At 48.7% G+C, this 15,240-nt stretch overlaps 1 protein-coding gene across 1 annotated transcript in view; it reads right to left on the minus strand.

Moving 5' to 3' along the window:
* The window catches only part of LOC115122350 (uncharacterized), a 67,342-nt gene that overhangs the window by 16,072 nt on the left and 36,030 nt on the right, over nt 1–15,240 (minus strand). Inside the window, exon 2 of the mRNA XM_065025895.1 lies at nt 9,006–9,113. Within this exon, the coding sequence (XP_064881967.1) occupies nt 9,006–9,113 (108 nt within the window). The remainder of the gene's footprint in view (nt 1–9,005; nt 9,114–15,240) is intronic.

Here is a 15,240-nt window from a genome sequence, read left to right on the forward strand (position 1 = left end):
TATGTCTGTTACAGCTGGATGAGTCAACAGACATGGAGGGCCTGGCACAGCTCCTGGTGTATGTCTGTTACAGCTGGATGAGTCAACAGGCCTGGCACAGCTCCTGGTATATGTCTGTTACAGCTGGATGAGTCAACAGGCCTGGCACAGCTCCTGGTATATGTCTGTTACAGCTGGATGAGTCAACAGGCGTGGAGGGCTCCTGGTGTATGTCTGTTACAGCTGGATGAGTCAACAGGCCTGGCACAGCTCCTGGTATATGTCTGTTACAGCTGGATGAGTCAACAGGCCTGGAGGGCCTGGCACAGCTCCTGGTATATGTCTGTTACAGCTGGATGAGTCAACAGACGTGGAGGGCCTGGCACAGCTCCTGGTATATGTCTGTTACAGCTGGATGAGTCAACAGGCCTGGCACAGCTCCTGGTATATGTCTGTTACAGCTGGATGAGTCAACAGACGTGGAGGGCCTGGCACAGCTCCTGGTATATGTCTGTTACAGCTGGATGAGTCAACAGGCCTGGCACAGCTCCTGGTGTCTGTTATGCTGGATTAACAGACTGGATGAGCTCAATGTCTGTTACAGCTGGATGAGTCAACAGGCCTGGCACAGCTCCTGGTATATGTCTGTTACAGCTGGATGAGTCAACAGGCCTGGAGGGCCTGGCACAGCTCCTGGTATATGTCTGTTACAGCTGGATGAGTCAACAGACGTGGAGGGCCTGGCACAGCTCCTGGCATATGTCTGTTACAGCTGGATGAGTCAACAGGCCTGGCACAGCTCCTGGTATATGTCTGTTACAGCTGGATGAGTCAACAGGCCTGGCACAGCTCTGGTATATGTCTGTTACAGCTGGATGAGTCAACAGGGCCTGGCACAGCTCTGGTATATGTATGTTACAGCTGGATGAGTCAACAGGCCTGGCACAGCTCCTGGTATATGTCTGTTACAGCTGGATGAGTCAACAGGGAGGGCCTGGCACAGCTCCTGGTATATGTCTGTTACAGCTGGATGAGTCAACAGACATGGAGGGCCTGGCACAGCTCCTGGTATATGTCTGTTACAGCTGGATGAGTCAACAGGGCCTGGCACAGCTCCTGGTATATGTCTGTTACAGCTGGATGAGTCAACAGGGCCTGGCACAGCTCCTGGTATATGTCTGTTACAGCTGGATGAGTCAACAGACATGGAGGGCCTGGCACAGCTCCTGGTAAATGTCTGTTACAGCTGGATGAGTCAACAGACATGGAGGGCCTGGCACAGCTCCTGGTATATGTCTGTTACAGCTGGATGAGTCAACAGGCCTGGCACAGCTCCTGGTATATGTCTGTTACAGCTGGATGAGTCAACAGACATGGAGGGCCTGGCACAGCTCCTGGTATATGTCTGTTACAGCTGGATGAGTCAACAGGACATGGAGGGCTGGATGAGTCAACAGGCCTGGCACAGCTCCTGGTATATGTCTGTTACAGCTGGATGAGTCAACAGGCCTGGCACAGCTCCTGGTGTATGTCTGTTACAGCTGGATGAGTCAACAGGCCTGGCACAGCTCCTGGTATTTGTCTGTTACAGCTGGATGAGTCAACAGACATGGAGGGCCTGGCACAGCTCCTGGTATATGTCTGTTACAGCTGGATGAGTCAACAGGCCTGGCACAGCTCCTGGTATATGTCTGTTACAGCTGGATGAGTCAACAGGCCTGGCACAGCTCCTGGTAAATGTCTGTTACAGCTGGATGAGTCAAAGACAGGAGGGCCTGGCACAGCTCCTGGTATATGTCTGTTACAGCTGGATGAGTCAACAGGCCTGGCACAGCTCCTGGTATATGTCTGTTACAGCTGGATGAGTCAACAGGCCTGGCACAGCTCCTGGTATATGTCTGTTACAGCTGGATGAGTCAACAGGCCTGGCACAGCTCCTGGTATATGTCTGTTACAGCTGGATGAGTCAACAGGCCTGGCACAGCTCCTGGTATATGTCTGTTACAGCTGGATGAGTCAACAGGCCTGGCACAGCTCCTGGTATATGTCTGTTACAGCTGGATGAGTCAACAGACGTGGAGGGCCTGGCACAGCTCCTGGTCTGTTATGGATGAGTCTGTCTGTTACAGCTGGATGAGTCAACAGGCCTGGCACAGCTCCTGGTATATGTCTGTTACAGCTGGATGAGTCAACAGACATGGAGGGCCTGGCACAGCTCCTGGTATATGTCTGTTACAGCTGGATGAGTCAACAGGCCTGGAGCTCCTGGTGTATGTCTGTTACAGCTGGATGAGTCAACAGGCCTGGCACAGCTCCTGGTATATGTCTGTTACAGCTGGATGAGTCAACAGACGTGGAGGGCCTGGCACAGCTCCTGGCATATGTCTGTTACAGCTGGATGAGTCAACAGGCCTGGCACAGCTCCTGGTAAATGTCTGTTACAGCTGGATGAGTCAACAGACGTGGAGGGCCTGGCACAGCTCCTGGTATATGTCTGTTACAGCTGGATGAGTCAACAGACGTGGAGGGCCTGGCACAGCTCCTGGTATATGTCTGTTACAGCTGGATGAGTCAACAGGCCTGGCACAGCTCCTGGTATATGTCTGTTACAGCAGGATGAGTCAACCGGCCTGGCACAGCTCCTGGTATATGTCTGTTACAGCTGGATGAGTCAACAGACATGGCACAGCTCCTGGTGTATGTCTGTTACAGCTGGATGAGTCAACAGGCCTGGCACAGCTCCTGGCATATGTCTGTTACAGCTGGATGAGTCAACAGGCCTGGCACAGCTCCTGGTGTATGTCTGTTACAGCTGGATGAGTCAACAGGCCTGGCACAGCTCCTGGTATATGTCTGTTACAGCTGGATGAGTCAACAGACATGGAGGGCCTGGCACAGCTCCTGGTATATGTCTGTTACAGCTGGATGAGTCAACAGGCCTGGCACAGCTCCTGGTATATGTCTGTTACAGCTGGATGAGTCAACAGGGCCTCACAGCTCTGGTATATGTCTGTTACAGCTGGATGAGTCAACAGACGTGGAGGGCCTGGCACAGCTCCTGGTAAATGTCTGTTACAGCTGGATGAGTCAACAGACATGGAGGGCCTGGCACAGCTCCTGGTATATGTCTGTTACAGCTGGATGAGTCAACAGATGTGTCGGGCCTGGCACAGCTCCTGGTATATGTCTGTTACAGCTGGATGAGTCAACAGGCCTGGCACAGCTCCTGGTATATGTCTGTTACAGCAGGATGAGTCAACCGGCCTGGCACAGCTCCTGGTATATGTCTGTTACAGCTGGATGAGTCAACAGACATGGAGGGCCTGGCACAGCTCCTGGTGTATGTCTGTTACAGCTGGATGAGTCAACAGGCCTGGCACAGCTGGATGAGTCAACAGGCCTGGAACAGCTCCTGGTGTATGTCTGTTACAGCTGGATGAGTCAACAGGCCTGGCACAGCTCCTGGTATATGTCTGTTACAGCTGGATGAGTCAACAGGGAGGGGCCTGGCACAGCTCCTGGTATTTGTCTGTTACAGCTGGATGAGTCAACAGGCCTGGCACATGGAGGGCCTGGCACAGCTCCTGGTATATGTCTGTTACAGCTGGATGAGTCAACAGACATGGAGGGCCTGGCACAGCTCCTGGTGTATGTCTGTTACAGCTGGATGAGTCAACAGGCCTGGCACAGCTCCTGGTATATGTCTGTTACAGCTGGATGAGTCAACAGGCCTGGCACAGCTCCTGGTATATGTCTGTTACAGCTGGATGAGTCAACAGACATGGAGGGCCTGGCACAGCTCCTGGTATATGTCTGTTACAGCTGGATGAGTCAACAGACATGGAGGGCCTGGCACAGCTCCTGGTATATGTCTGTTACAGCTGGATGAGTCAACAGGCCTGGCACAGCTCCTGGTATATGTCTGTTACAGCTGGATGAGTCAACAGGCCTGGCACAGCTCCTGGTATTTGTCTGTTACAGCTGGATGAGTCAACAGAAGTGGAGGGCCTGGCACAGCTCCTGGTATATGTCTGTTACAGCTGGATGAGTCAACAGGCCTGGCACAGCTCCTGGTGTATGTCTGTTACAGCTGGATGAGTCAACAGGCCTGGCACAGCTCCTGGTAAATGTCTGTTACAGCTGGATGAGTCAACAGGCCTGGCACAGCTCCTGGTATATGTCTGTTACAGCTGGATGAGTCAACAGGCCTGGCACAGCTCCTGGTATATGTCTGTTACAGCTGGATGAGTCAACAGGCCTGGCACAGCTCCTGGTATATGTCTGTTACAGCTGGATGAGTCAACAGGCCTGGCACAGCTCCTGGTATATGTCTGTTACAGCTGGATGAGTCAACAGGCCTGGCACAGCTCCTGGTATATGTCTGTTACAGCTGGATGAGTCAACAGACATGGAGGGCCTGGCACAGCTCCTGGTATATGTCTGTTACAGCTGGATGAGTCAACAGGCCTGGCACAGCTCCTGGTATATGTCTGTTACAGCTGGATGAGTCAACAGGCCTGGCACAGCTCCTGGTATATGTCTGTTACAGCTGGATGAGTCAACAGACATGGAGGGCCTGGCACAGCTCCTGGTATATGTCTGTTACAGCTGGATGAGTCAACAGGCCTGGCACAGCTCCTGGTGTATGTCTGTTACAGCTGGATGAGTCAACAGGCCTGGCACAGCTCCTGGTAAATGTCTGTTACAGCTGGATGAGTCAACAGACGTGGAGGGCCTGGCACAGATCCTGGTATATGTCTGTTACAGCTGGATGAGTCAACAGACATGGAGGGCCTGGCACAGCTCCTGGTAAATGTCTGTTACAGCTGGATGAGTCAACAGACATGGAGGGCCTGGCACAGCTCCTGGTATATGTCTGTTACAGCTGGATGAGTCAACAGATGTGTCATGGCACAGCTCCTGGTGTATGTCTGTTACAGCTGGATGAGTCAACAGGCCTGGCACAGCTCCTGGCATATGTCTGTTACAGCTGGATGAGTCAACAGGCCTGGAACAGCTCCTGGTGTATGTCTGTTACAGCTGGATGAGTCAACAGGCCTGGCACAGCTCCTGGTATATGTCTGTTACAGCTGGATGAGTCAACAGACATGGAGGGCCTGGCACAGCTCCTGGTATTTGTCTGTTACAGCTGGATGAGTCAACAGGCCTGGCACAGCTCCTGGTATATGTCTGTTACAGCTGGATGAGTCAACAGGGCCTGGCACAGCTCCTGGTATATGTCTGTTACAGCTGGATGAGTCAACAGACATGGAGGGCCTGGCACAGCTCCTGGTATTTGTCTGTTACAGCTGGATGAGTCAACAGGCCTGGCACAGCTCCTGGTATATGTCTGTTACAGCTGGATGAGTCAACAGGGCCTGGCACAGCTCCTGGTATATGTCTGTTACAGCTGGATGAGTCAACAGACGTGGAGGGCCTGGCACAGCTCCTGGTATATGTCTGTTACAGCTGGATGAGTCAACAGGCCTGGCACAGCTCCTGGTATATGTCTGTTACAGCTGGATGAGTCAACAGACATGGAGGGCCTGGCACAGCTCCTGGTATATGTCTGTTACAGCTGGATGAGTCAACAGGCCTGGCACAGCTCCTGGTATATGTATGTTACAGCTGGATGAGTCAACAGATGTGGAGGGCCTGGCACAGCTCCTGGTATATGTCTGTTACGTTTAGGTGGGGTCAATTAAAGAATACATCCTCTTCTGGAATCCACTGGAAACCAGGACAACAAGAGAGGATATTTATAAAGTACTGGACAGCTTTGTGACATTAAATGGACTTTGGTGGTCTAGATGTGTTGGTATCTGTACTGATGGTGCAAAAGCCATGACAGGGAGACCTAGTGGAGTGGTAATACGTGTGCAAGCTGTTGCTCCTGACGCCACTTGGGTACACTGCAGCATCCACCGAGAGGCTCTTGGGTACACTGCAGCATCCACCGAGAGGCTCTTGGGTACACTGCAGCATCCACCGAGAGGCTCTTGGGTACACTGCAGCATCCACCGAGAGGCTCTTGCCAAGAGAATGCCTGATCACCACAACACACAGGTCTTTCAATCCATGTCTGATTTGTTGTGAACTCTAGCTTACGGACAACGTCAAATGTGATATAGGGAAGAACCCGAGTGAGTTGGGTGCGCAATTATGTAGGTACACTGTCAGATTTCTGGATAGGGCTGCCCTCAGAGTATCCTGCCTTGGCGAATTGCACTGTTAAGACACTGATCCCCTTTGCAACCACGTACCTATGTGAGAGTGGATTCTCGGCCCTCACTAGCATGTAAACTAAATACAGGCACAGACTGTGTGTGGAAAATGACTTTGAAAAAAACACTGGCGAGTGTGCTGACCCTGGTGCTAGAGGAGGTACTCAGAGGGTACACAGCTACATGTTTCATATTTGTTTTATATATTATATTATTTCAGCATATCAACTTTATTTGTAAGCAATGCATCTGTTTGTCTGTACAAGGAAAAGTCAGATAAATGTGTTCCCTATCTGTGTGTTCATACTGAAAGAGTCTAGCCAGATGAGCTAGATAGAAACAGACTCATCTCTAATTAGTCCTCTATATAAATAAACTACAGCTACGTCTAATTCCATTTCCTTCCTGAAGAATGACCTCCTTCACTCCCCCTCTGAGATTTAAAACCATCTGATTGGCTAGACAGACAGTGTCACGTTCTGACCTTTATTTCCTTTGTTTTGTCATTATTTAGTATGGTCAGGGCGTGAGTTGGGTGGGCAGTCTGTTTGTTTTTCTATGATTTGGGTATTTCTATGTTTCGGCCTAGTATGGTTCTCAATCAGAGGCAGGTGTCATTAGTTGTCTCTGATTGAGAATCATACTTAGGTAGCCTGGGTTTCACTGTGTGTTTGTGGGTGGTTGTTCCTGTCTCTGTGTTTGCACCAGATAGGGCTGTTTAGGTTTTCACACGTTTATTGTTTTTGTTAGTTATCTCATGTGTAGTGTCTTTATAAATTAAACATGAATAACCACCACGCTGCATTTTGGTCCGCCTCTCTTTCACCAGAAGAAAACCCTTACAGACAGAAGAATGACCTCCTTCACTCCCCCTCTGAGATTTAAAACCATCTGATTGGCTAGCCAGACAGAGGGACTTAACAACATGTTTTCTATCATCAGTCTAACGTTGAAACAACGTTGGTTCTGCGTCATTTCAACAACATACAAAAAAAATGTTCAATGTGATGATGTTGATTCAATATGGAAAACCAAAGTAAAGGGATTTGGATCTTTTTTTTCCACTCAACTTCTAACCTAAATCCAATGAGATTGATAACATTTGCTGTTGATTTCATATTGAATTTACGTATATATTTACAGTCGTGGCCAAAAGTTTTGAGAATGACACAAATATTAATTTCCACAAAGTTTGCTGCTTCAGTGTCTTTAGATATTTTTGTCAGATGTTACTATGGGATACTGAAGTATAATTACAAGCATTTCATAAGTGTCAAAGGCTTTTATTGACAATTACATGAAGCAAAGAATCAATATTTGCAGTGTTGACCCTTCTTTTTCAAGACCTCTGCAATCCGCCCTGGCATGCTGTCAATTAACTTCTGGGCCACATCCTGACTGATGGCAGCCCATTCTTGCATAATCAATTCTTGAAGTTTGTCAGAATTTGTGGGTTTTTGTTTGTCCACCCGCCTCTTGAGGATGGACAAGTTCTCAATGGGATTCAAGTCTGGGGAGTTTCCTGGTCATGGACCCAAAATATTGATGTTTTGTTCCCCGGGCCACTTAGTTATCACTTTTGCCTCATGGCAAGGTGCTCCATCATGCTGGAAAAGGCATTGTTCGTCACCAAACTGTTCCTGGATGGCTGGGAGAAGTTGCTCTCGGAGGATGTGTTGGTACCATTCTTTATTCATGGCTGTGTTCTTAGGCAAAATTGTGAGTGAGCCCACACCCTTGGCTGAGAAGCAACCCCAGAAATGAATGGTCTCAGGATGCTTTACTGTTGGCATGACACAGGACTGATGGTAGCTCTCACCTTGTCTTCTCCGGACAAGCTTTTATCCGGATGCCCCAAACAATCGGAAAGGGGATTCATCAGAGAAAATGACTTTACCCCAGTCCTCATCAGTCCAATCCCTGTACCTTTTGCAGAATATCAGTCTGTCCTGGAGAGAAGTGGCTTTTTTGCTGCCCTCCTTGACACCAGGCCATCCTCCAAAAGTCTTCGCCTCACTGTGCATGCAGAATGCACTCAAACCTGCCTGCTGTCATTCCTGAGCAAGCTCTGTACTGGTGGTGCCCCGATCCCGCAGCTGAATCAACTTTAGAAGACGGTCCTGACGCTTGCTGGACTTTCTTGGGCGCCCTGAAGCCTTCTTCACAACAATTGAACCGCTGTCCTTGAAGTTCTTGATGATCTGATAAATGGTTGATTTAGGTGCAATCTTACTGGCAGCAATATCCTTGCCTGTGAAGCCCTTTTTGTGCAAAGCAATGATGACGGCACGTGTTTCCTTGCAGATAAGCATGGTTGACAGAAGAAGAACAATGATTCCAAGCACCACCATCCTTTTGAAGCTTCCAGTCTGTTATTCGAACTCAATCAGCATGACAGAGTGATTTCCAGCCTTGTCCTCGTCAACACTCACACCTGTGTTAACGAGATAATCACTGACATAATTTCAGCTGGACCTTTTTGGCAGGGCTGGAATGCAGTGGAAATGTTTTTTGGGGATTCAGTTCATTTGCATGGCAAAGAGGGACATTGCAATTAATTGCAATTCATCTGATCACTCTTCATAACATTCTGGAGTATATGCAAATTGGCATCATACAAACTGAGGCAGCAGACTTTGTGAAAATTTATATTTGTGTCATTCTCGAAATCTTTTGGCCACGACTGTATATAAATTAGATGTTAAACTGACTTCTATGACCAGTGGGTAGTGAGGTATTTAGGTAGATCCCTCACCTATCACCTCTAACATGACCCCTCCTCCCTGACCCCTGACCTCTTACCTCTGAGTACGGTGCGGCGGTCATCCACACAAGAGGGCCGTGTCTCCTGCTGAGGCTTCTGGGAAGTGTAGTGTACGGACCACTTTTTGTCCTCGTCCAGTCTGACAGCTAGAGAGAGAAACGGAGAGAGAGAAAAGAAAGAGACAGAGAGGTAGAAGGAGACAGAGAGGTAGAAGGAGACAGAGAGGTAGAGGGAGACAGAGAGGTAGAGAGAGACAGATAGGTAGAGAGAGACAGAGAGGTAGAGAGAGAGACAGAGAGGTAGAAGGAGACAGAGAGGTAGAAGGAGACAGAGAGGTAGAAGGAGACAGAGAGGTAGAAGGAGACAGAGAGGTAGAGAGAGACAGAGAGGTATAGGGAGGCAGAGAGGTAGAGAGAGAGACAGAGAGGTAGAGGGAGACAGAAAGGGAGAGAGAGAGAGAGGTAGAAGGAGTCAGAGAGGTAGAGGGAGACAGAAAGGTAGAGAGAGAGACAGCGAGGTAGAAGGAGACAGAGAGATATAGGGAGACAGAGAGGTAGAGGGAGAGAGAGAGGTAGCGAGAGAGACAGAGAGGTAGAGGGAGACAAAAAGGGAGAGAGAGAGAGGGGTAGAAGGAGACAGAGAGGTAGAGTGAGACAGAGAGGTAGAGTGAGACAGAGAGGTAGAGAGAGAGACAGAGAGGTAGAAGGAGACAGAGAGGTAGAGAGAGAGACAGAGAGATATAGGGAGACAGAGAGGTAGAGGGAGAGAGAGAGGTAGCGATAGAGACAGAGAGGTAGAGGGAGACAGAAAGGGAGAGAGAGAGAGGGGTAGAAGGAGACAGAAAGGGAGAGAGAGAGAGAGGTAGAAGGAGACAGAGAGGTAGAAGGAGACAGAGAGGTAGAGGGAGACAGAGAGGTAGAAGGAGACAGAGAGGTAGAGAGAGACCGAGAGGTAGAGAGAGACAGAGGGTAGAAGGAGACAGAGAGGTAGAAGGAGACAGAGGGTAGAGAGAGACAGAGAGGTATAGGGAGACAGAGAGGTAGAGGGAGACAGAGAGGTAGAGGGAGACAGAGAGGGAGAGAGAGACAGAGAGGTAGAGAGACAGAGAGGGAGAGAGAGACAGAGAGGTAGAAGGAGACAGATGGAAAAAAGAGAGAGACAGAGAGATGTTTATTTCCATTCATTACAACACGGACACAGGAAAACATACACACAAACACACAGGTTTCCTCCCAAATTACAAATAGTACCATTGTGTGTGTGTATGTGTGTGTGTGTGTGTGTGTGTGTGTGTGTGTGTGTATGTGTGTATGTGTGTATGTGTGTGTGTATGTGTGTATGTGTGTATGTGTGTGTGTGTGTGTGTGTGTGTGTGTGTGTGTGTGTGTGTGTGTGTGTGTGTGTGTGTGTGTGTGTGTGTGTGTGTGTGTGTGTGTGTGTGTGTGTGACCACAGTAGAGAGAACAGAGGGGATAATACAGCCTAAATATCCATCGGTCTATAATCTACCCCTGTAAAATCAACAAGCAGTCTCACGTAAAGCCAGTGTGTCTATGTGTGCTGATGACTCAACACTATACACATCACCTACTACGGCGACTGAAATCACTGCAGTACTTATTAACAAAGAGCTGCTGTTAGTTTCAGAATGGATGGCAAGGAAAAAGCTGGTCGTAAATATTTATAAATCTAAAAGCATCGTGTTTAGGACAAATCATTCACTGAACCCTAAACCCTTATTCACTTATCCCTAAACCCTCATTCAATACACCCTAAACCCTCATTCACTAAACCCTAAACCCCTCATTCACTTATCCCTAAACCCTCATTCACTAAACCCTAAACCCCTCATTCACTATACCCTAAACCCTCATTCACTAAACCCTAAACCCTCATTCACTTATCCCTAACCCCTCATTCACTTATCCCTAAACCCTCATTCACTAAACCCTAAACCCCTCATTCACTATACCCTAAACCCTCATTCACTAAACCCTAAACCCCTCATTCACTAAACCCTAAACCCTCATTCACTAAACCCTAAACCCTCATTCACTATACCCTAAACCCTCATTCACTAAACCCTAAACCCTCATTCACTAAACCCTAAACCCTCATTCACTAAACCCTAAATCTCAATTAAATCGTGTAATGAATAATGTGGACATTGAGCAAGTTGAGGGGACTAAACTGCTTGGAGTAACACTAGATTGTAAACTGTCATGGTCAAAACATATTGATACAACAGTAGCTAAATGGGGAGAAGTCTGTCCACAATAAAGTGCTGCTCTACCTTCTTAACAACACTATCAACAAGGTAGGTCCTACAGGTCCTAGTTTCTACCTTCTTAACAACACTATCAACAAGGTAGGTCCTACAGGCCCTAGTTTCTACCTTCTTAACAACACTATCAACAAGGTAGGTCCTACAGGTCCTAGTTTCTACCTTCTTAACAACACTATCAACGAGGCAGGTCCTACAAGTCCTAGTTTCTACCTTCTTAACAGCACTATCAACGAGGCAGGTCCTACAGGTCCTAGTTTCTACCTTCTTAACAGCACTATCAACGAGGCAGGTCCTACAGGTCCTAGTTTCTACCTTCTTAGCAGCACTATCAACGAGGCAGGTCCTGCAGGCCCTAGTTTTGTCGTTCCTGGACTACTGTTCAGTCGTGTGAGCAGGCGCCAGAAAAGAGGGACCTACATTTGGCTCAGAACAGAGCAGCACAGCTGGCCCTTAAATCAAATCAAATCAACATGTATTGGTCACATATACATCGTTAGAAGATGTTGATGCGAGTGTAGCGAAGTATACACAGAGAGCTCATATTAATAATATGCATGTAAATCTCTCCTGGCTCAAAGTGGAGAGATTGACTTCATCACCACCTGTTCTTCTAAGAAGTGTTGCCACGTTGAAAGCACCGAGGTGTCTGTTTAAACGACTAACACACAGCTCAGACACCCATGCATACCCCGCAAGACATGCCACCAGAAGGTCTCTTCACAGTCCCCAAGTCCAGAACAGACTATCGGAGGTGCACACTACTATATAGAGCCATGACTACATGGAACTCTATTCCACAGTACTACATAGAGCCATGACTACATGGAACTCTATTCCACAGTACTACATAGAGCCATGACTACATGGAACTCTATTCCACAGTACTACATAGAGCCATGACTACATGGAACTCTATTCCACAGTACTACATAGAGCCATGACTACATGGAACTCTATTCCACAGTACTACATAGAGCCATGACTACATGGAACTCAATTCCACAGTACTACATAGAGCCATGACCACATGGAACTCTATTCCACAGTACTACATAGAGCCATGGCTACATGGAACTCTATTCCACATCAGGTAACTGATGCAAGCAGTAGAATTTGATTTTTAAAAAATAGATAAAAATACACCTTATGGAACAACGGGGACTGTGAAGAGACACACCAGTGCCGTTTCAGATCCAGGAGGGTTTTGTTTTCCTGAGCACGGCCTTATTTCTAATACAGCATATTGGATGACTGTCATTCATGTTCCATTCGCCTGGTTCAATGTAACAGTGATACGTGTAGGCTACTGCATGATACTCTAATTTCTCTATGTTGCTACAACCTAGCCTATGAATGAAAGCTTGCAACGTACTGTAGGTGCACACAGGTCGAGAGACAAATTTGAGGTGACAGACAATGACATTCAATACCGCCTTGCACACTGTTGCCTGCATGTAGCTGATAGTGGGTGTAATCTTTAGTCCAGCAGTTGCAAAACAGAGTTAATTTTGGACAAATTCAGGTATGTTTATCCCCTGTTTCCGTTTGCTTACATTTAAGAAACGTTTTTACGACAGAATCTGACGGAATGAATACACCCCTGATCCCACGTGAACACAGTTCACTTTCATAGCAGTCAAGTTGTATTCCTTCTGGCATCTACGTTATGCACTCTTCTACTTTCACCTCTTGCCGTCTCTCTCTCTTGCTGTCTCTCTCTCTCTCTCTTGGTGTCTCTCTCTCTCTCTTGCCGTCTCTCTCTCTCTCTCTTGCCGTCTCTCTCTCTCTTGCCGTCTCTCTCTCTCTCTCTTGCTGTCTCTCTCTCTCTCTTGCCGTCTCTCACTCTCTCTCTTGCTGTCTCTCTCTCTCTCTTGCTGTCTTTCTCTCTCTTGCCGTCTCTCTCTCTTGCTGTCTCTCTCTCTCTCTCTCTCTTGGCGTCTCTCTCTCTCTCTTGCCGTCTCTCTCTCTCTCTCTTGCCGTCTCTCTCTCTCTCTCTTGCCGTCTCTCTCTCTCTCTCTTGCCGTCTCTCTCTCTCTCTCTTGCCGTCTCTCTCTCTCTCTCTTGCTGTCTCTCTCTCTCTCTTGCCGTCTCTCTCTCTCTCTCTCTCTCTCTTGCCGTCTCTCTCTCTCTCTCTTGGCGTCTCTCTCTCTCTCTTGCCGTCTCTCTCTCTCTCTCTTGCTCTCTCTCTCTCTCTTGCCGTCTCTCTCTCTCTCTCTCTTTCGTCTCTCTCTCTCTCTCTTGCCGTCTCTCTCTCTCTCTCTTGCTGTCTCTCTCTCTCTCTTGCCGTCTCTCTCTCTCTCTCTCTCTTGCCGTCTCTCTCTCTCTCTCTTGCCGTCTCTCTCTCTCTCTCTCTCTTGCCGTCTCTCTCTCTCTCTCTTGCTGTCTCTCTCTCTCTCTCTCTTGCTGTCTTTCTCTCTCTTGCCGTCTCTCTCTCTCGCTGTCTCTCTCTCGCTGTCTCTCTCTTGCCGTCTCTCTCTCTCTCGCTCTCTTGCCGTCTCTCTCTCTCTCTTGCCGTCTCTCTCTCTCTCTTGCCATCTCTCTCTCTTTCCTTGCTATTTGTCTTTTTCCATGCTGTCTCTCTCTCTATCTTTCCTTGCTGTCTCTCTCTCTCTTGCTGTCTCTCTCTCTCTCGCTGTCTCTCTCTATCTTTCCTTCGCTTAGGAATTTCAATACACAACACATCAGCTGACCAGGTGAGAAAAAAAGAAATCTTTGGAGGGAGCTGAAAGTCCGTATTGCCCAGCGACAGCCTCGAAACCTGAAGGATCTGGAGGAGACCTGAAGGTCTGTATGGAGGAGTGGGCCAAAGTCCCTGCTGCAGTGTAAAAACCTGGTCAAGAACTACAGGAAACGATCTCTGTAATTGCAAACAAAGTTTTCGGGTACCAAATATTAAGTTCTGCTTTTCTGATGTATCAAATACTTATGTCATGCAATAAAATGCAAATTAATTATACAATGTGATTTTCTGGATTTCCGTCTCTCACAGTTGAAGTGTACCTATGATAAAAAAAAAATACAGACCTCTACATGCTTTGTAAGTAGGAAAACCTGCAAATTCGGCAGTGTATCAAATACATTTTCTCCCCGCTGTATATCTAGTGGGTGTAACAATGTTACATGATGTACTATTTTTTATTTTGTTTTATGTGTGATGTAAGTGTCTTAATGTGTTTGGACCCCAGGGGAAGGAGGGGAGGGTGACATGGCTAGGGAGGAAGGGGAGGGAGGGAGGGAGGGAGGGAGGAAGGGGAGGGAGGGAGGAAGGGGAGGGAGGAAGGGGAGGGAGGGAAGTATAGAAGGAGGAAGGGGAGGGAGAAAGGGGAGGAAGGAGGGGAGGGAGGGAGGAAGGGGAGGGAGGAAGGGGAGGGAGGGAAGTATAGAAGGAGGAAGGGGAGGGAGAAAGGGGAGGGAAGGAGGGGAGGGAGGGAGGAAGGAAGGGGAGGGAAGGAGGAAGGGGAGGTATAGAGGAGGAAGAGGAGGGAGGAAGGGGAGGGAGAGGAGATGACCTGGCTCGGAAGGGAGGGAGGGCGGGAGGTTACCTGGCTGGGGAGGGAGGGAGGGAGGGAGGGAGGGAGGGAGGAGGTTACCTGGCTGGGTAGGGAGGGAGGGAGGGAGGGAGGAAGGTGACCTCTGCAGAGGGAGGGATTGAGGAATGGGAGGTGACCTGGCGGTGGAGGGAGGGAGAAATTTAGGAAGGGGAGGAGAGGAGAGGGGACCTAGGAAGGGAGGGAGGGATTGAGGGGAATGGGAGGGAGGAGAGTAATGGGAGGGAGGAGAGGTGACCTGGCTGGGGAGGGAGGGATTGAGGAAGGAGGGGAGGGGAGGGGACCTAGCTGGGGAGGGAGGGAGGGATTTAGGAATGGGTGTGAGGGGAGGGGACCTGGCTGGGGAGGGAGGGATTGAGGAAGGAGGGAGGAGAGGTGACCTGGCTGGGGAGGGAGGGATTGAGTAAGGAGGGGAGGGGACCTAGCTGGGGAGGGAGTG

Source organism: Oncorhynchus nerka, linkage group LG12, assembly GCF_034236695.1.
Source record: "Oncorhynchus nerka isolate Pitt River linkage group LG12, Oner_Uvic_2.0, whole genome shotgun sequence".
NCBI classification, from domain to species: domain Eukaryota; kingdom Metazoa; phylum Chordata; class Actinopteri; order Salmoniformes; family Salmonidae; genus Oncorhynchus; species Oncorhynchus nerka.